This window comes from Dermacentor andersoni, chromosome 1 (assembly GCF_023375885.2).
Source record: "Dermacentor andersoni chromosome 1, qqDerAnde1_hic_scaffold, whole genome shotgun sequence".
Taxonomy (NCBI): Eukaryota; Metazoa; Arthropoda; class Arachnida; order Ixodida; family Ixodidae; genus Dermacentor; species Dermacentor andersoni.
The window spans coordinates 153,801,601-153,823,049 of record NC_092814.1 but is presented as its reverse complement, the minus strand read 5'-3'; the positions used below and the strand labels follow the sequence as shown (position 1 = coordinate 153,823,049).

The 21,449-nt window shown below is 46.3% G+C and overlaps 1 protein-coding gene and 1 pseudogene across 1 annotated transcript in view; both read left to right on the top strand.

The window, feature by feature from the left end:
* LOC126546225 (annulin-like) overlaps window positions 1-21,189 on the top strand; it is a 74,702-nt gene extending 53,513 nt beyond the window's left edge. The window contains exons 5-17 of the mRNA XM_055062173.2: window positions 1,782-1,920; window positions 2,071-2,189; window positions 3,119-3,229; window positions 3,365-3,539; window positions 4,135-4,273; window positions 4,420-4,526; window positions 5,949-6,114; window positions 7,595-7,674; window positions 9,865-10,010; window positions 13,152-13,296; window positions 15,439-15,599; window positions 16,439-16,578; window positions 20,856-21,189. Coding sequence (XP_054918148.2) covers window positions 1,782-1,920; window positions 2,071-2,189; window positions 3,119-3,229; window positions 3,365-3,539; window positions 4,135-4,273; window positions 4,420-4,526; window positions 5,949-6,114; window positions 7,595-7,674; window positions 9,865-10,010; window positions 13,152-13,296; window positions 15,439-15,599; window positions 16,439-16,578; window positions 20,856-21,045 — 1,818 coding nt within the window. The 3' untranslated portion in view covers window positions 21,046-21,189. The remainder of the gene's footprint in view (window positions 1-1,781; window positions 1,921-2,070; window positions 2,190-3,118; window positions 3,230-3,364; window positions 3,540-4,134; window positions 4,274-4,419; window positions 4,527-5,948; window positions 6,115-7,594; window positions 7,675-9,864; window positions 10,011-13,151; window positions 13,297-15,438; window positions 15,600-16,438; window positions 16,579-20,855) is intronic.
* LOC126546383 (U2 spliceosomal RNA) lies at window positions 1,090-1,266 on the top strand (annotated as a pseudogene).
* Window positions 21,190-21,449: the final 260 nt, after the last annotated feature.

Genomic DNA, 21,449 nt, shown 5'->3' with positions numbered 1-21,449 from the left:
TTACTTTCGTGTTTCAATGCACAAAACAGCGTTTTGGTAGAAAAGTAAGTGGGACGACAGTGCATTTTTACAGCAAGTTTGGTGGTACATATCTCTAAAAAGATGTCATCCTAAGCACTGTATTCAAGCGGATATGCCTTGCAGTCCCACAAGCTGAAATTTGTAAATTGCACTATGTGATAAAGTAATTAGTTAGGAACGTAATTATTGAATTATTGTTAATTAGTAGATTAGGCATTGCGATTTATTGTGCAAGTAATGTCCGCCTCTTCAAGTGCACCAACTCAAAGAGTAGAATTGCGCTATCTGCCACAGATGAATTTTTAAAGAAATTCTGAAAGTCATCGCAGAAACACCCAGTACGTGGATCTGAGAACAAAACTGGACGCTGTTGTGGGAATTCACGAAGTCACACAGGCTCTTTAATACGCCATGGCGAGAAGTTGGACATTTGTCCTGGAGAGAACGATAAACGTTCATTTTACGCCTATATCATCGTTATTTCACATTGCGAAACGCCTTGAATATCGACGTTATCGATTAAAAAAACTCAGTGCCATTCCACTCTGTGAAGGTGGATGACCAGCCAAGCTGTGTATGTGGACCGCTTAATGGCGAATTGTGCATTACTGTGCGCCAAACCCCGTATGCACATAAATGGACTACGAGGCACGACTATAGTCGCTCGTCCACGATGTTGAGCCTCGGAAGATGATGAGGCACCGGGGGTATACATACCCATGCATCTTTGCAAAACGCGGCACGATACCTTTTACTAACGAATCCCGGCGCGTAGAACAAACGTGCATCTCACCGCCCTCCGTGGGCACACACTGCTTCACCGTAGCCAAGGTTGGTTCCCCACAATTGGTTCCCCACAAACTTCCTCTGAAACCTGGCCGTGGCTCCGATGAAACGTTCCAAGTATTCGGGATCTGAGCCACATGGACGGTTCGCGTTCCTTTACGCCTCGCGGTCCTGGCGGGCAGCACACTTACGGGACCGCCACCATGATGGAGCGGAAGGAAAGGAAAGGAGATACGCAAACGCTTGGAAAGTCAACAAAGAGAGGGTGGTGCGAACGTAGACATGGCCAACGCGAGTCAAAGTATAGTATCTGTTCTTATCAGCTTAATCTGATACGGGTTGTATTTGGACCTAAGCTATTAAACGTATTTTTGTAAGTTGGCGGAGTGCTTAAATCCTGCTTCACCTCCACCGCGGGTGGGCCCGGTATTGCGCATCTTCGGTATCGGCCCACCTATGCGGAGAAATTCTCGATCTACACGGCTCGATAGACGTACGCATTTTCCCCCGCAACCTAGCCGTATGCAGCTTCGCTTAAAAAAAAAAAAAAAAAAAAAGAAAATACATAATGAACACGGACAGGAAAAGGCCCGGTACAAAGTTGAAAAATTGTGTCCTGCCCTCTGTTTTGTCTCGTCTTTCTTGCATTTGTGCTGTTATACTACTACTACACTATTTCTACCGTAACCAAGAATAAAGCTATAGCAAAGAGAGAAAGCGAGGGAGAGATGAAACAAATGCTTCAAGGCAGAACGCGACGTAGTCGTCTCCCAGCAAGTCCTACGCCATAAAATAAGGATTCGATAATAATTCGCAGTCTTCAGTCAACCGTTTTCCAATTGAGGTGCTCGCTCGGAATACTTTATAGTTTTTTTTGTTTGTCTTGCTGTTGAGCCAAATTATCGATATGAAAAAGATGAACAAAAGATAAGCACCTTCAACGTGGTGACTACACGCATTTTGCACGTTTGCAGATCACACCTCCTGCCAATGTAATAGTCGGAGACTGGATCATGGACATTGATACTAAGAACCGTTCTGAGAACGACAACACTGGATTCCGATACACACACAGGGACCCAGTCTACATTCTCTTCAATCCTTGGAACAGGGGTAAGCACCGAGCGTTTGAAAGTACAAAACGCTGTTAGTTCTGTGTTTAAAGCAAGTAAACTAATTTAGTCTCCTGGCCATATGGAGTTCGCTTACGCGGTTATTCTGTCGTGCAATTAACGCGTGAGAACCTTGCACTGTTTTCTGCAGCCGACACTGTGTACATGGACAATACCAAGATGCGGTATGAGTGCGTTCTAATGGAGAGTGGCCTCATCTGGCGAGGAAGCCACAGCAGACTTAGGCCTACCGTGTGGAGCTACGGCCAGGTACGGCAAAATAAATAAAGGCAGTTCATTTCTATTAGCGTAGTATATTGTTAAAAACCTGAGCAACGCCCACTTCTCTTCAGGTGCAGTGAATGCCTTTAATTGCCGTTAAAGCGGCTTTCATAAAAGCAGATTCATTTTCTAGAGGATTCAAAGGATGGTGCGGTACCTTATGAAAGGAAGGTATCGCCAGAAAAAAATAAGCAATCAAGGCTTCCTCGTGATTACTTCTGTACCAAAAGTGTATTGAGAGGACAAACCACTGAAAGTGCGACCCTCCCTCTGTTCATTTAACTGAAAACCAAAATCGAGAAATAGATTGTTTGACAAACGTGTCGATGACTTGTTCTTAAACCGCACTGGGCCGCTGCGAATACGTTTTGATTTACACCTGCATTGTGTCGTAGGACTATGCCTAGTGTTAACACATGCAGACCAATACTTTGGTGAATGGCGTTGCTGCGCCATGCAGCTTGTGCGAGCGCGTGGTATACCTTCAATGCTTCATATCGTGTTTGTTCGAGATATTTCTTTACTGAACGCTGAAGCCAAGATACAAAAAAAAAAAAAAAGCAATGCTTAACGGTGGAAATTTCGCCTCGTTAAAAAAAAATAATTTGCTGGCTTTATCGTCTTGATACTGCGCATTAGATTATGAGGGACGCCGTAGTGAACAGCTGCGGGTTAATTTGGACCACGTGGAGTTTTAATGTGCATTTAAATCCAAGTACACGAACGTTTTTGCGTTTAGTGTCTGTCGATAAGCTCTCGATATCCTCTGATAGTAGTTTTCACTTGTTCTTTGGAGGAGTAATGTAACAGCCGCAAAAAAAATAATCTTGCGTGTACTGAGTTCGGTCAAGTGACCCAAGCAGATTACAAATACAGGATCCAATTCTGGCTTTCTTTGCTCCTCCTCGGTGGCTCAGTTCGAGAAGAACGTGCTCGAATGCTGCGTCTACCTGCTGCGACACGTGGGACGGCTGGCGTCTCCAGCGTGTGCGGATCCTGTAAAAGTTGTCAGGCACGTCTCCGCGGTGGTAAGAGCCAGCCTGCAGGCTGAGCAATAACCTGTTTCCAATTTTTGCAGCCGCGAAGTACTTTACACAAAACTTCGATTGCTGTGCGCGCCGCGGCACCACAAATTGCTGACTTTGGCGTACACGTCATTCCAGGTCAATGCTCCGAACGACGAAGGTGTCATCGTGGGCAACTGGACAGAGAAATTTTCAAGCGGCACACCTCCAACAGGGTGGACAGGGAGCGCCTCAATATTGCAGCAGTTTTACAAACACAAAAAGTCTGTGAAGTACGGCCAGTGTTGGGTCTTCGCAGGCGTAGCAACCACTGGTGAGAGTTGTTCTTCCTCTATCCTCTCTGGTCTAAAGCTGCTGGGTGCAAATGATGCTTTCTAGCAAGCATCCTGCAAAACTTTGCTTTAACCGAACGTTAAGACCTTATAAGCAATTGATGTATGTCCACAGTTTTTACTCGCAAGAAAGAAAAAGTATAGGTCTTAGATTTATGAAAACGTAGAGCGACATGGGACAGCCTATCTCAGCTATCAATTGCTCACGATAACACACACACACACACACACGCACACACACACACACACACACACACACACACACACACACACACACACACACACACACACACACACACACACACACACACACACACACACACACACACACACACACACACACACACACACACACACACACACACACGCGCGCGCGCATGCACGCACATGCGCACACGCACGCACACACACACACACACGCACGCACACGCACGCGCACACGCACACACACACACACACACACACACGCACGCACACACACAGAGAAAATGCCGTAAGCACGGCATTGACATCAGGACGGTGAAGTACACCACACTGCAAGCACTGTGTCCTCAGATACTAATGTTTGCGCCGCAGTGCTTCGGGCCCTGGGCATACCGTCTCGGCCAGTGACAAACTACTACTCGGCCCACGACACGCACAGCAGTTTGACCGTGGACCAGTTCTACAACGACAATGGGGAGGCCATTGAAAAGCTGAACAAGGACTCGATCTGGTACGAAGTTTGAATGAGGATGGTCCTTGATGTGCACAGCGCACGTCCCATTATGATTAACTGTATTCAAGGCCGGGTAGCACTGCTTACCTATTAAATCCACGTTTATAGAGGAGTGGGCCCAGCAAAGGTATGCGAATTTTCAGGAACTTCCATGTGTGGAACGAGGCGTGGATGACGCGGCCTGACCTGGAGCCCGGAGACTATTCTGGCTGGCAGGCCATCGATGCCACACCGCAGGAAGCCTCGGATGGTGAGTCGCGCGCGCAGTGTTGGTGCAAATCTAGTTAGTGACTCTGAGGTCGTGTAAAATGATGTATGGGCATATAATGTACGGCACTGCAGAGAGCTTAGGATAGGACGAAGGACAAGTCGGTTTACTCTAGGGCTTTTGACACTAAAGGCAAATATTAAGTCAAGTTTGCTCGAGAATCTCTAAGGCGTCAATATTATCGCGAACGGAGCCTTAATAATCGCGAAATTGAGGTAAATGCAGGACATGGCTAGAGACTCCCCCAGGACATTCAAGCACTTGCCCTATGACGAAAGCACTCCTCAATCAAATTCTGTCAATAGTACTCAACCATTCGTTGCAAAAACATCCTTGCATTGTATTATAAGACGAAATAAAATAGTACTTGTCTAATTCTATTTCATTTTTTTAGAAAAAAATAACCCATTGAAATTACCGTTGACAACGACGCGGGTGGTCGAAAGGTTTCATTTTCGCTCAACTCCGCGCCGCCAACGCTTTCGCGTTTCACTAGTTTCGTTATCGCGTTGTGCTGCGCAGGTTTAACCGGCTCGCGAAACTAGCACAAACTGCAAGCAGCAGGGAATTAAATTCCATGTGATGTCACGGGATGCCCGAACTGTCCACGCCACTTGACCAACTTTGTTTTTGTACGTCTCCGTTGTTTGTCCGTTTCCCTACTTCCACCAAGCTTCCAATCGCCTCTTAGTAATCTCTATTGCGGACATGTTTACTGTCCCCCTGCTCTCGCTGAACCCAAGGGCTTCAAGGAGGCCAGAGGTGCCTAAATCCACCACTGGGCAGATATCTTCACATTCGAATAAAACATGCTCCATCGTGTCCCTAGCTTTATCGCAGTAAGCACATGCTTCTTCTTCCTTCTTATATCTCGCTTTATAAGTGCGTGTTCTAAGGCATCCCGATCTCGCTTCGAAAAGTAATGAGCTTCGCTTTTAGTCTGTCTTGGCTCGGTAGCGCCGTCTGTCGCGCAGGGTTTTACTCACCGACAGCAGCAAAGGGTGGTGATGGCGTATGCAACGTCACCATTCCCCCCCCGTTGGGTGGCGGGAGATTTGAATTTCGAAAAGTGCATTCGGACCCTTCAAATGCAATTTTCTCGTAAACTAAGTCTTTTCTTGGCGCAACACAAGCGTTGCGGAGTTTCTGGAATGATATTTAAACAGTCCACGTCGACTTAGTATTTTCTTTTAGTGTCCCTTTAAACTGCAATATAATATAATGCAGCTAAATTTGTAGGCAGAATGTGAGCGGCTACCATGGAAATCACCATCGCAGCTGCGAATGAACTGACTTTCTGCGCGAGCATTTCGCACCTGGAAATAAGGTTACGACACAAAACAGCAGGGCGCACAGCGTAACTCCATTTACTGGTTCCTGCTATGTGGGCCTCGTATTATGCAGGCATCTACCGCTGTGGACCAGCTAGCGTCAAGGCTATCAAGCGGGCCGAGATTCTGAAGCCTTACGACGGTACGTTCATCTTCGCGGAAGTGAACGCAGACCAGATCTACTGGCGTTACCAGGGCCCAATGCAGCCACTCAAGCTCATTCGCAAGGCCACAGACAAGTAAGACGCCATAGTTCAGTAGAAACGGTCATACAAGGCCGAACACGGTGCCATGTATTGGAGTCGGGAGGGCAGGTTAATAGCTTCCGCGGTCTTTGGGTTATGTCGGAAAAGTGCTCACCCGGGAAAAAACTTGCAGAAGGGGGTACTTCCCGCCCTCAGAACTTAATCCGGTTAGTGGCATGATTCGGTATATGCAAAGAAAGAACATTTAATTTAATATGAATGGAGGGCTTAAAGGGACACTATAGGGAAATATGATTTCACCTGTATTAATACATTACCCTCATATAATACCAAAAACAGCACTCTTACTGCGAGAAGAGGCTTGGTCATCTAAAAAAGGTGCCAAAACGAAAGACTGGCGGCGACATCGCCTTGAGGTTCCCGCAACAGTTGCCCGTAATATCATGGATTTTGAAGGCGTCTGCTAGGGACTTTTTTCGGTAAACATTAAATACATTCTGTGCTAATTGGACCAAATATTGAACATATATGAAGTTTCGGGAACATTTACTGAGCCCTATTCAACCCAAATGCAAGAAAAAGGAAAAAAAAAAAAAAAGACATTGCGTGACGTCACGATGACGTACCGGCGCTGGGGCTCTCACACAAAATTAAAAAAAACAAAAATAGAACTAGGACCTTCATTTCCCTTCGATATTCAACTTATTATCACGAAATTGAAAAAAATTGTCTTTTTCAAAGGAAAGCTGCTTAATCAGTCTAAACAAATTTATTATTTCTCTTTAGTGTCCCTTTAAGAAGCACAACTTTGTAACGACTGCCTGTTGACCAAAGGCCGTATGCTGTCCCACACCCGTCGACAAGAGCGAACAACTGGTATCAAGCGCCTGAATGTGGCAGCGCTATGAACGTCTCGTGCCGGTTCCACAAGCGAGTAGCGCGAGTGGGCGCACTTCCGGCACGATACACCGCACGTCGCTGGTTCCCCATCGGGCGCAGTCGAAATTTTCATTTGGACTGGTTTCATTGTGATCCCACGACAGAAAGGCGGAACGAATCGGCGCATCTTCACACTCTGGCCAACTTGTCTGGCGCCGTCCGGCAGTGCTCTATGGCGAATCGTTTTGCTCAGTATGCTTCGAATGTCAACTGTACTTATTTAGCGTTACAGAAAGAGCATTGAAGATGTACCAAAAAAATGTGCTAAACGCACATGTGTATGAACAGAGAGAAGCAAAGACAAGAATGGAGAGATAAAAGCAATCGCAAGTATTTTTAAGCGAGTAAATAAAGCAGATTCTTACATGTACGGCTCTATACAACAGACATGCCCCTATCAGTCATGTGTTTCATAAATTTGGTTAATTTCGCCTTTAACAGGGCTCTCGTCCAGTCCGACCTTTTTTCTGTCATATCGGGCGTTTTGAGCAATATGTGCGCCAGAATATTTCTTCACAATGCTTTTGCTATAGGATTAATCAGTGGTGCGTTTTATTTTTTTTCTTTCTTTTAGGATTGGACAGTGTATCAGCACGAAAGCCGCTGGTAAATTTGAACGCGAAGACATCACAGATTCTTACAAGCACCCCGAACGTGAGCTGGCTGACCTTTCTTCCTTTCCGCTAATTCATCTGTATATGCAATATTGTGCTTAAACATGTCACGAGGTCTCATACGTTTGCCATGGACACAGTACCGAGTGATCAACTCGACATGCCAAATATAACGCAGCGTTTCTCAGGTCCTAGAGTTTATACAATATAATATTCACTGAAGGTGCGGCTGCATAGGGGTGCGTATGGCGTGCTCTCAGCACTACACTCTTAGGCAAAGTTACACCCTTTGGTGTGTATCACTGCCACACAATAATCGTCATCTGCCTTGCTTGCGTTTTTTTTCTTGAAAACGCCGCGCCCAACTACTTTCCTGTCGGGAATGCTATGTCATGCTGATAACGCGCATGCCGTTCGTTACTGGAAAGTACCGGGCTCGCCGCGTTAAAGAAAGGAAATGCGGGCAAGACAGATGACGATTATCGTTGTGTGGCAAAAGGGTGTGATTTTGCTTAAGAGAGTAACCCGCGGACTATCACTTGGTGGCGAAAGCGGGCTTTTCTGCATAACTCAAGAGTCTCGTGGGCAGCATCCCGTCAAGAGCAGGGCAGACGTCAGAGCAGAACACAATAAAGGTGACTTTTACTGTGCCCATTGAAGGGTGAAGGTGCTGAACTTGAAACCTTTTACGCCTCACGAAGGAGTTGTGACGTAAATAGACATTTCGTTTATTAAATTGAAGCTTTCTTAGTGGGCCCTTCCAGGCTTTCCTGACGGTGGCTGCTGCTGTCTTGCCGAATAGGCGCGTGACTCACGTCGCGTGGCATGTGCGCGCGAAACCGCGTTCATGCGAGAGCACGTGTGCACGCGCCAGTTTCCATTGGACCATGGACGCAAGAATAGAACTGAAAAAAATATTATCCAACCACATTACCGCCGTCTTTTGCGTCCTACTTCTCTCAGTAGCCATCTGTGCGCCCCCCATTCTTTCCTCTACAAGCACCACTGCGTCAGTGTCTCGCAGTGGGCATTCGCATGAGCTGGCGCTTGTGTTTCAGCGTAGATTATGGACGGTGTCGCACGTAAACATGAAAGTTGCATCAGAATAATGTCGTTGCCGGTACGGTGCATAAACGTGAATAATGCATGACATTACACGTTGGACAGATGACAATAAGGACAATTGATTCCAACTTGTGCGTTGGATCTGCATAATTACTATTTATATTTGGTTTATATACACTAAACAAGGCGAAAAATTAGAGCAAGTGTGACTTCTGGTCGAAACGCTGCAGCATGGCATTCATTTATAGCAACGTACACTGGCCAAAACGCGTTGGCGGGCTAGTTGGTTTGAATCCATGATAGAGTGCGTAAGCGCGACTGAACGAGGACGTAGAAAAAAGCGCTGTCTCTGCGTATTTGTTTCTTTCTACGTCCTAGTTCAGTCGCGCTTACGCACTCGATCATGTATACTGACCGCTAGTTAGAGAAAAAATGCGATCCATCGCCGATAGTAACCCGAAAAAAGTAAATCACTGAATCATGTTCGAACTTTCTTTGATACAGAATTTAAGCGGCAGTCTGGCTAACGATATGTGCATCTAAGTTGCGAAAGTCACGACGCGCTTCGGTAACAGGAGGCCGGGACGGCATTCTTAAACTTGAGGGGGCAATACAACGCCAAGTCAAAGTAGCTCGTTCGTAGATTTTCGAATCGGCTACTTCTACCCACTCACGTGGCGTACAATTAAGTCACTAGCCACGTCCACAGTTGTTTGCGTACAATAAAGTTTAATTCCATAAAGAGGATAACTGTTTCCTGACTTTTCACATAAACGAGCCGTGCCCATAGCCGAAGGTGTGCCTTCGTAAATGGACTGAGTTTATCAAAACCATGCATACATGCCGCTTCGCGTGTCACTGAAGCTATGGAACGAGCGGTGGGGCTCTCGTAGCATACCCAGTGTCCGAAAGTTTTACGGAGTAGCGAAGACATTCACACCGTAGTGGGTCAAAGCGGCAATGGTGTGCTGCAACTTGGAAGGAAGCTGCTACTTCGATCCGAGCCTAAGTTGGTCGCGTTTTGTCGGGGTCGCATGGGAAAACAGCCACGCATTGCCATCTATGTGCACATTAAACACCAATGAACATAGAGAATGCTCTAGGCCGGAGCACGCCAGCGTACTTCCTTCGGTCCTAACGTAGTGTGTGTCTCTGGCGGGCGCAGACACACAAGAGGAACGCGACGCGATGCTGAAGGCCCTGCGCAAGTGCAACCACGCCTACTCCCGCTACTACCTGAACGATGAATTGGAAGACGTCACGTTCGACTTCGAGCTTCTGGACGACATCGTCATCGGCTCCCAGTTCACGGTACGCTGCGCGCAACAGTAGCCCATCGTGGAGATGCTTATACGGACCAGCTTCGTGATTTGCGGGACGTAACATGAAACTTCGACGAGGGAAGCAATGGCATAATAGGCAATGGCATAATAGCAATAGCCAATATTCTAAGCAATGCTTAGAATACTATTTTTTTAATGCGAACGCAAGTGGCATTGTTCGTGGTCCTTCTTGATTTTTTTGTTCTTGTCACTATATAACTCTCCCGAAAGTTTTCAAGTAAAAAGCTTTCTATTGTGTGAAGAGATGTAAAAAGAAACGAGCAGTGCGCGACAGCTTGTCTGTAGCATGCTTTCCCGTGGAGTATTTCTGAGGTGAAGCCTACCTGTTTTCTCCCCTGTTGATTGCATACTAAACATAGTAAACGTCTTTGCGTTTTTCGACGCACGCTGGACACTTCGGCTCATTCGACAATAACATTTTGCATGGTGAAAAGGGACGGCGAAATGCACTTGTTGGTTGTTAGTTTCAAACATCACTTACAGCGCATACAATGACAAGGGATCAAAAGAACTCTTTTGGTCCCTTGTCCTTGTATGCGCTGTAAATGATGTTTGAAACAATGAAATACCAACTAGCCCATACCCAAACCTTGGTTGTTAGACGCGGTTTAAACTTCTCCACTGGCAGACCTCCACAATGTACTCAGATGCAACCAAAAAAACACGAAAACAGATGTTATGCTCGCTGAAACAAAACACTAAGGAAACAAAGGCAGGAGGACTGCAGGGCGCGAGCCTGTGGTGGTCGCATCCGAACGTCAATGTCGCCGGAGCTTGTCGCCGGATGGGAGGTCACAACGCGTACTCGGCAGATAAACGCCGCGATTCGCCAACGTGAAATGTGACCGCAAAGGGGAAAGATGAACGTTGGACAAACAAGTCTAGCATCTATCTTGTGCGCGTACTTCTGCTGACCGGTCAGTTTCGATGGTGGTGAAGAAATGATATATAATGGTAACAACTAACAAGCCGACCTTTTTTTTTGTCTAATGCATTACATAGTGTATAGATAACAGGAGTAGAGAAGTCGCATCGGAGAGAGAGAGAGAGAGATAATGCTTCTTTGAAAAAGAAATTGTCTGTTGTCGCCATCCAAGATATGGTGTCTACGATCAGCAAGTTACTGGTGGTGGGGACGGCTAGTTGTACCCTGGACGAAAATAATGTGCGGACATCGATTGCAGAGCAAGGTTTAGGCATCCTATCACGGGGTTGTCCAGCTTTTCCAATGAAGGCACTTGAAGGAGGGCAATATCATACCTGTCTACCTGTGAACTTCAAAATTCGTAAAAGTCCCGCGGGAATGAAGAAAAGGGGGCGGGGGTACGGCACGAATTGTTTTTAAATTTTTTCCCTGAGGGCACACTTCTTGTGAGATAAATGTGTAGTTAATTAGCGATGATCTTGCCTTTCTTGAGTGCATTTTAAATATATCTTGCGCCGCCCTATCCTTCAATGCTTCTAAACCAATTTTTTTTAGCGAACAGTATCTATTTTTCGTATAACCTGACGACAAAATTTTCAATTTATAATTTCGTAAGCTTCATGGAAAAATCGGGAGAGTTGGCAGGTATGGAGCGGGAAGAGGTAATATGAAGGCACCAGTAGGTGTGAAGAGCATTGGAGTGTTCCCCACATACCTGACAGGATCGACAGCCGCGACTCTGTTCGAAAGGAGATGCTGCAAAATTGAAGCTACCCGGGTCAGAATTGCGGTGGTTGTTTCATTGCTGAACGCAAACTTGCCTTAAAGGTTTCGCAATGTAACAACCTGGGCGCAAATAGTGACTCTATTCACTCTATTTAGTCAAAATTCTTCTGACGGATGCCTCAGTAGAGGGAAGAACGAGGCTATGTTGGCACGACGTCGTGAAAACTGTACCAAGCATTACGAACACCACACACTTTATGACCCACTGTGCTCGTTGTGTGCGTGTGTGCTCTTCGTATTTGTGTGCGTGTGTGTTTTAGAGCGCAGCTCTTAGGCATCCGTTTCTGCGTTGAGCGTCGGCGTCTCTCGGCGTAACCGAGCGAACGAGCACAGTGAAGGATGAAAGAGTGAACGCGGAGCACAGCTGGGGATGAAAGACGGCGATAATGAAGAGAGTGCGAGGAGGAAAGTGGAGGAGGATGGTGTGGCCAAAGCGTGAGAAAAAAAGCGTAGTTGAACGAGAAAACCAGTCAAAAACTGACTGGTTGACTGGTTTTCTCGTTCAAGTATGTACCAACTGGCCCAGATTTCAACCCTTCTGAAAAGCGTAGTGCCGCGCAAGACGGGTTCTGCGGCGACGACCGCTACGAGATGGCGCCAGAGTCTGTTCACCGATGACGTCCACCGATACCATATATGGAAACAAAGCGCTGTATGAGCGGAGGTCTGTCTGCGGCGGCTGTTATGAATTGCGCCCACGCGTCACCCACGCGCTACCTCTCGCGATCTCCCTGATAGCGAAGCAGTCGCGCCACACTTCGCTCCGTTTGCAACGTCGCGCAAGGGACAGATTGTCCGTGCCAGCCAATATATCGCGAAATGAAAACGCGTATAAGCTGTGCCAAATTTCGCATTACGGAGTATCGTAAACGTCGATTAATCTTATTTTGTAACATTTGGGGCAGTTTTTACGTTGACAGATGCTGTAGTGTGATACAGGAAAGAAAAAAATTCTCCTATGTCCTCTCTTTTTTGTACGTAGAGAACGAAGCCACTAAAGTACGACAAGAAAGCTGCACGTGCGTGCACCAGACCCTTAGCCAGGCCCGAACTGCGGGCGATTTCGCTTTCCATTCCAGCGCATGGTTTAATAAATTTATTAATCTATTAAAAATACTTAACAGCACCTGTTAGAGTGCACCTAATACTAAATGAAAAAGAACAAAAGACATCGTACTGAGGGAGACTGCGCAAACATCTTTACTCCTCAAACCTGTTGTGGGCGGCGAGGTTACTGAGTAGTGGCTGGCCGAAACTCGCTTGTGCTTCCGTCGTTTTGCACGATGGAAGCACCATGATATAATAAGTCAGTAACGTATAATAATATCTTATTGCCGTGATCTAATGCGTCAAATACGAACAGTGAACTACTCCACGTGCACCTGCCATCCCGTGCAGGTGAGGCTCAGCGCCAGGAACAAGAACCCGACCAAAGAGTACTCGGCACACGTCGTCATGCGCGTCGAGAGCACCCACTACACGGGCAACAAGAGGAAACTGGTCAAGAGCGGTCAGTTCGATGTCACCATCAAGCCAAACTCGAGTGAGCATTCCCTCCACCTCTGCTTGTTTCATTTCTTCATTATACCGTGTGTCCCAGTTAACGTTAGTCAAGCTGTTCAGCGAAATATAGATTTAAAGAACATGGTACAAGATACAATTATATTACCTACGGCGTTCGGTCGTCAGAAGTCTGACGATAGTAGGTCTGAAAACTGTATCTTGCACCGTGATTTTTAAATCTTACTTTTTTTCGTTGAACAGCTCTTAACGTCAGCTGGGACGCTGTATATATGATTAGTCCAACGCCTCTTTCCTGCCCATCGCCCAACCACTGTCGGCTCTTCTTCTGCAATGGCGCACGCACGCTCTTATTCGGCGTATGGTTGGGGTAGCCATTGTCCCCCTGTGGGGCCGTGCTATATAACGCTTTCTCTCTCTCTCGCTTGGAGTTTCGTCGCCGTGCGGTTCACTGACGTCCTTTGCAACCGTTGCGTTCGAACTGCTTAGGCGCTGGGCTTTGCTCCCACCACGTCACGTGCTCCGAACATTTCATTCGTGATGTAATTGTGGCGCAATATTGAGCAATTTTGAACAATCCCACGAGCACCCGAGGCGTCTCCGCAATGACATAGCTTCCGCTGCAAGCCGTGTGTAATGCCTTACACAAGGGGCCGGAACGTTGCCTGCATCTGTGCCTGACTGCCGCGACTTTGCTCACTCCGTCCGTAGTTTTCATAGATTCTTAATATATTTATGGGGCACAACGCCTGTCAAACAATGAATCAACTTATGGACGAAATATCGCCCAAAATGTATTGGGTGATTAGACTAAGAGGCACTACAGAGAACCACCATGCAGGTCAGTTGATACTGTAATGGTAGTCTTCTAAAACCCTAACGAACTTCCTCTGGTGGAAGAGGGTTAACTATCAGGAAAAAAAATGGAAAAATGAACGAGACACTTACGATTCCGCGCCTAAATCTGTGGCGCTAGCAACGTCAATGTGACGTCACGCATTCAACTGTGTATTGTTATCTATGGATTGCTTTTATGCTGTAAAAGCTGTCGAAAAATTCTAATTTTAGTATTTGCACGCTGCCGCACGGCGGTTTAACTAGCGATAAACAGCTAGTTACAAGCGGAAGCTAGCCTTCAAAATAAATAGCGTCATGAGAAGCTGGTGCGAAGCTGGCACCGCCACTCGTCTTCCGTTGTTGCGTTCTGTCTGGAGCGCCACGCCTCAGCCCATTGTAAGACTCATCTGTTTACTATTCGTTGAGCGTAATCTATCAATCTAACTTTACTGAATTTTCCTCAGCTATCGCTTTGACGTAATGGCCCAGCCAAGAGCCACGTGCTGCTGTCGCCGGCAGTACCACGCATGTACGAGCAGCACAAGAACTGAGGCGGAAATGGGGCGGTAATGCTTTTCAGGCTGTTAAGTACAGAGATGCGTTAAATATGCGAAGGTGTTGAGACACTGATGGCAAACTAGACAGTTTTTGTTGCGTTGTGCTTCCCCTAACGATGCTGTCTGTGCTGTCACTAAGCTATAATGCAATAAAATAACATTGCAATGACGTCTTTCTATTGTTGAGCCATTGGCAGAAATAAAGCGACAAATAGTAGGCGGTTGCAGTGGTGAAAGACAGCACATGCGAAACGCATGACCTTGCAGCGCTTGAGCTCCAGAGTGGAGTAACGAACTGTTTGATTTTTTTTTCCGCGGTAGTTAGCTTTCTGGCAACACTCTCGCTCTGCCTTGAGTTCAGCAGTCTCATTATTCACGTATCTCAGCCGGGTGTTTTTATTTACTTAATTTTACTCTTGACTGCACGACGACCGATCAGCAGAGAAAAAAAGCCTTCCAACTCAAAGTCTTTTGAATTGTAGTAAAAACGTGGAACCGGCGAAGAAGTTAGTGATTTAGCTCGTTTGTTGGCATGTGAATGCCTCACAGCGCATATAAAACAGCAATATATTGTTCGTGATGTTCATTTTGTGCTCATTTTGCGTTCGCTTGGTATGCCTAGTTCATATGCCAGGGTGTATGCCTGTGTAGATTATATCGCAACTCTGACGGACGTAATGAAGTACCACTGCGGCGCGAAGGAGCGAATGTCTTTCTGTTCCTGCTGATTTTCCCACCTTAAGTGTAGTGGCTGTTTGCAATCTGTGCAGGAGAGGAAGTATCCATGGAGGTGACGTACCCAGAGTACGAAAAGGTGCTGCTGGACCAAGCCATGTTCAACATTGCCACACTGGCCACCATCAAGGAGACAAAGTTTGACTACTTTGCGCAGGACGACTTCAGGGTGCGCATGCCCGACGTCAAAATTGAGGTCAGTACTTTATCGCAGCAAGGCGGCAGGCCTAAGTGGTAATAAATAATGAGACCATTTCCCTACGGCGCTTGTAATAGCCTCGGCTTTACTTTAGTTGTAAAACCCCCTCATTAAAATTCAGGGAGCTTGACAACGGACTGCGCTCCGGGGCGAAATATGTAGCTCGTTTTTGCAAAAAGTAGGGCTAGCGTGAACAAGCCTCGGTCATGTGTTACAACGGAAGTGAGAGCGAAGATAATAGACGATGAAACCGTTCTTAGAAAAAAAGAATTCGTGCGACTCCACATTCACACATCTCCCAGTTCGTAGATTTGAACAGTATATGCAAACCGGCTTAATATATTAGGCCGGCTGGAGCGCGGGTTATGTGATGAGAGCAGGCGCCTGCAGAAATTGAAAAAGAAAGAAGCTTGCCAGCATGAATGTCGCCAACTATGCAGTTGACCCGTCGAGAGCCACTCTTTGCCGCCCGTGCGAAAGTTTGAGGCCGCTTAGAATTAAATCTTACGATGCTCTTTGATTTTTTCGGCATGCACGCAGCTTCGATGAGCAGTGTGAGCCCTGTATGATAACGAAATGTACGCAGCCGGTCGCCATCAGACTAAACCGTGTCGTAGCCCTGGTTTGGTCTCATTGCGAGGATTCCGCTACGAAGAGCATGCGCAAGTGTGCGCTACTTCGACCGCGCTCAGAAATTTTGACAATTTATAACTCTATGCATAAGTCATATGTCCTCCAAACATCAGGACCAATCTGCTTTCACGCAGTTACCCAGCGGGAAATTTGCCCTGCATGAAAATGAAAGTATATATGCTTACAACCTGTGTGACTTGCAGGCCGATGGTGATGCGATCGTAAAGAAACCACTGGCTGTCAAGGCCTGGTTCAGGAATCCACTTCCAAAGTCGTTGACCAAAGGATTTTTCCTCATCGAGGGACCGGGGCTTACGGAACCGCTGAGGCTGGCCGTCAAGCAGTAAGTAGACTACGGAACACAATTGGGAAGTAGAACGCATCTAAGAGCTTCTAGTCCACTATACCAGAACAAAAATTCTAAAGGCAACAAGGCTTCGCCAGAACGTCCCTTCGTATCTTCATCGTTGAAGGCAGAAATTATACAAAGAAAAATAAGACTATAGTATTAGAATTGTGCCATAGGTTGTCACCTGTAGTAGCAGACTTGGTAACTTGAGACTCGGCCACGAAAGATGTCGTACCGCTACCTATGAGACTTCCTCGCAGATCCGTGCTCCCTCAAGGATGCAGAAGATAGCGCCAACTTTTCCCCCTTGTTAAAGGGACCCTGAAACGATTTTGGCGATTTTCTACAAACGTACTGAGTCGTTAGAGTAGGTCCTTCTGATCATTAATTGACACATCTAAGTGCTCTGCGTAAAGCGTGTAATTTATTATAAGGTTTTAAAAGTGCACATCGCTGTCGATCGCAGCGCACTGCTCGGTGGAATTTTAAGCCGCCCCTACCCATATGATGCAAATAACCCATATGACGTCACATGCGCGAGCTATCTGATTGGCTGACCAGGGCGCGTGGTCGATAATTTTTCCAACTTTATGGTGAACAAATGATGCTCGTAATAGTTGGAATGTTAGTTACTTTGTCTTTGTAAAGAGAAAATAACTTAAAGAGAATACACAAGAATAGTTTTTTAGTACACTTGAGCACTTCCGGCACACAGCAAGTGTCGTCTGCTTGTGTTACAACGTGCGCAGTCTTTGACGAAAGCTCCGCCGTCAGTGTCGATCAGTCTTTTCGTGAGCACGATGAATCACCCTTGTTGCGTTGTGGGCTGCAGACGTAGCGACTGGAAAGATGTGAAGTTGCGAAATCGTGTCCCTCTGCAAGGCAGCATACGAGCGAACTGGCTGCTGCGCATCGGACTGCGGTTATCCGATGGGCGCCAGGGTTTGCGCGTTTGTGGCCGTCACTTTACAGCGGAAGATTACTAACGCAATAGCGTTTCGCAAGTCCGGTATTAGGGCAAACACAAGCGCAAGGGGACAGGGTCTGGCCGCTTGACTGTGCCGGGATGAGCCATGAGATGAGCAGAAAGGTAAATGTGAATGAACTGCACGGTGCAGCCACCTGGTGGCACAGAGCTCAACCATACACAGTAGCAGCAACGAAGTGCATTCTTCTTTGCTGCTGGTGTGTATTTTTCGCAGGAGTGTAATCATCAACACGTTGTTCTTATAAATGTTTAAAATGTTTTACACTTGGTTAGAGCAATATTAGCGCTTCGTTTGACTGGTTAAGCGCTGCGCCAACAAGTGTCTGGACCGTGCAGACCGATCAGGCTGCTCACGTACGTCTACTCTGAAGTTCCTTCATCAGCTTGAGTTTATGCCTCCAGTCATTTGCCGAAATGACCAGCTTGCCTGTGGTTACCGGAATACCGGCCACCTTCGGCGCTACGACAGAATGCTCGCAACGCACGCTGCTTCGATGGCTCTCGGTCGACGGCCAAGCGGCCAGCGGAGAGGTCTCGCGCGGGAGGAGGCGTGCTCCAACAACCGGAAGTGGATGATGTGACGTTGCATCGTGACGCAGGACCAGTGAAGGCGGAGCTTAGCGCCGCTCGCTCGGCGAGCGAGTTGAGGAGGAAAGGCATGGCTAGGGAGGAGGGTAACTTCTAATTGCTTGTAACTCTATTAATACGTAACGCTTCACTTAAATTGTGGTGCGAATGTTCTACTTAAGCTGTACCCTATGCGCCTACAAGAGTTGTCCGAACCGTTTCAGGGGCCCTTTAAGAACCACTTCTCTGTACTCGCAGGGATGCTTTCCATTGGTTTGCAAGAATTGTAGCTTCTGCCATCTGAGACTGCCCAAGGCCCAATTCTTACAGCCAGAGTTTCTCTTAGCTGAAATCTCAGTCTCCCAGAGGCAGTCTGAAATTTCAGCTAACAACTCAGCGTTCCGACACCTCACGCTGCTTTGTGTGGCAGAACCGCACGTTAAAAAGCAGCCCGCCTTACTCCTGCTGCTGAAGTGACTATACGTGTTGATGATCGGCAGTGCGCAAGGTGGCAATTGGAATGGCACCTCGTGGAAAGAAGGAATCACCAAGGCAGCTTGATTTTATGCCACCCTTCTGCATAAAAAAAAAAAAAAGATGGGTTGGACAGCGAGCCGTGCGTAACGAGGTAAATTGAACGAATGACATGGTGGCGGGCATGTCGTTCTTCCCTTCAACTTACTAACATAAACATCCGCTGTAAAGTTCGTAATTAGGAAGGTAATTGATGCACTTAGTTAAATTAGTGATTTGTACTCTCGCTTCTTTCGTACGAGATGTCTGCCTGTGTAGGTAATGAACCTACATTTTTTTCGAGTAACTTTTATACACCTTGTTTTCTAAGTATACGTTCTTTAAGTACACCATTTAAAAAAGCATTTTGTACGTTGTCGCTTAAGAGGAAGCTTTAGCTCAGGAGCACCCGCCGTAGTGGCTTAGCGGCCATGATGTTTCGCTGCTATGCACGAAGTCATGGGTTCGATTCCTAGCCGCATCGGCCACATTTAGATGGAGCCGAAGCGCAAAAACGACCGTGTACCGTGCATTGGGTGCACACTAAAGAACCCCAGGTGGTCAAAATTAATTCGGAGTCCTCCACTACGGCTTGCCTCACAATCATAACGTGGTTTTGGCACGTAAAACCCCAGATTTTAATTAGTTTATCATCGTAAGCATCAAATAATGCATTTCTTTTCATTACTTGCTCTATATGTCCGCACATTCATTGAACAGTTGCTCTAGCAACTCATGCACTTGAGATAGTCCAAATTAGGAGCGCTTTCCCTTGCCAATACAGCGTATTCAAGGGCATGCTCTAAGGGTGTTATAACTTGAGGAATGACCGCAGTGAAGTACAGGCAAAACATTCGGGAAATAATGGTTACAGCAGCACGCGCTTTAATACTGGTAGCTGGAAACTCCAAGTGACGCAAAGGAAGCGATGTGGCGTTATTGCAAAGCAAGACACCCTTAACGCGCGGGATGATACACGTCCTCAGTTCGTATAGTCGCACAAGAAATCCCCTCACAGTGGTCAAGCTAATCGTCATGCTAATAAGACCACTCAAGCTAATTTTTTTAGCTCGGTAGTTTCTATAAAAATACGCATGAACGAAGAAATCACAATGTTCGGCATCAAGTGCATCGAGTTTGATAAGCTTTGTTGCATTTAAAATAAAATGTTGAACTCTAGGGACACTAGGATGGCAGGGGCCTAATTCACAAAGCTTTTTGCTCGTAAAAGCTGTTTGCTATTGGCCGGCGCTTTTCGCTGATTATATCTTCAACATCCCGATTGGCTGGTAGCCGCTCTTGCGACCAGTTCTAGCGCAAGAAGCTTTTTGCTAATACGGGCGGGCCCAGGGGACGAATTCAAAAAGCTTTTTGTTCGTAACAGTTTCCATGGACCGGCTGTCTTTCGCTAATAATATGCCCACCATGACGACTGGTTAGAATTTGCTCTTGCAATCAATCTTTGCGCAAGAGCTTTTGATGAATACGGACCTAGATTTTTATTAGGCCGTCAGTTTTTTAAATTGTAGAAAATTGCTAAATAAAAAAATAAAAACTCAAGTACGAAGTTTTCAACTCAGCAATAAACAACGACATCACAATTCATGAAAATGCACCTATTTATACATGTTAAACGGCCAAACTTAATGTAATGTACACCACTCTCAAGCATAACACTAATTTGTCAGCAGGACTTTTGCAAAACCCTCGTAAGCATTGTAATAGTCTCACGTACGCTGTAAACTTATATAGCCAATTTGTTCGCTCATGTACTTGAACAGCTGCAGTTTGCAGAACGGCGATATCTGTTTTTAGTGCAGTTCTACAGATTTGTAAACTTGTTGCATCAATTTTTACACACTTGCTAATATTCGGCAATTTTTTTAAAGCGTATGAAGTCCTAAATATACTCCTTACTACCGTTGCTACAATTGTTTTCTTTCAAAAATAACAATTTTCTTTTTTTTTGAAGTTGGTCCAGCGGTTGTCTCATGGGAGAATTTCTGCGTTTTACGTGTAATAGAACAGAAAAGTCGGAGTTAACCTCGAGATAAAGATTCATTTTAAGTGAGAACGAGGGAAAAGCAGTCCATTACTAACGTTAAAGCCAAGGTCACCGGACTCGCAGATCCCATTCTTTTCGGTGACCCTCTTCCGACTTTCTAGCTTCCTTGTGACCTCTTGCACGATGTTTCTCTTGCAGGAAAATTCCCCCGGGTGATGAAGTGAAGGTCACCTTCTACCTGACTCCCAAAACTGCTGGACCCAAAGCCATCATTGCCAAATTCAACTCCAAGGAACTGACCGACGTGGACGGCTTCAAAGCCATTGAAATTAAGGACACGCCTTTATTGGAGGCCGCCAGCTTTACGCCCGTCGCCGCCACTGCTTGACGACCAGAAGTGCCCACCGAGGGATTTGAGATTGTTCTTTATTATTTCTTTTTGCAAGAAGACAAAGTTCTACTCTACTACGTTAGTGCGGTCACTTGCCAAGACATGCTACTTAATGAAAATTAAACCATTTTCCGAATATGAGCTAGCATATTGATTCGATCGCATCTACTGCTGACACTCATTTTTTGCCTTAAACAAACCGGTATAAAAATTTGGTGGTAAGTTGAGCGGTTAAACGGAATCCACGGCTCGCTATATTGCTTTCCTTGTCTTTTCCCAAAACGTGGCATTTTGCCCGCTTCTGCCTCGCAGTTGACGCGAACAAACAGCGAGTTTAGCATGCACTGCGCGGAAGGGGGCACTGTTGGACGTCTACGAGTGGGCAGTACTCGGCCAAGCAG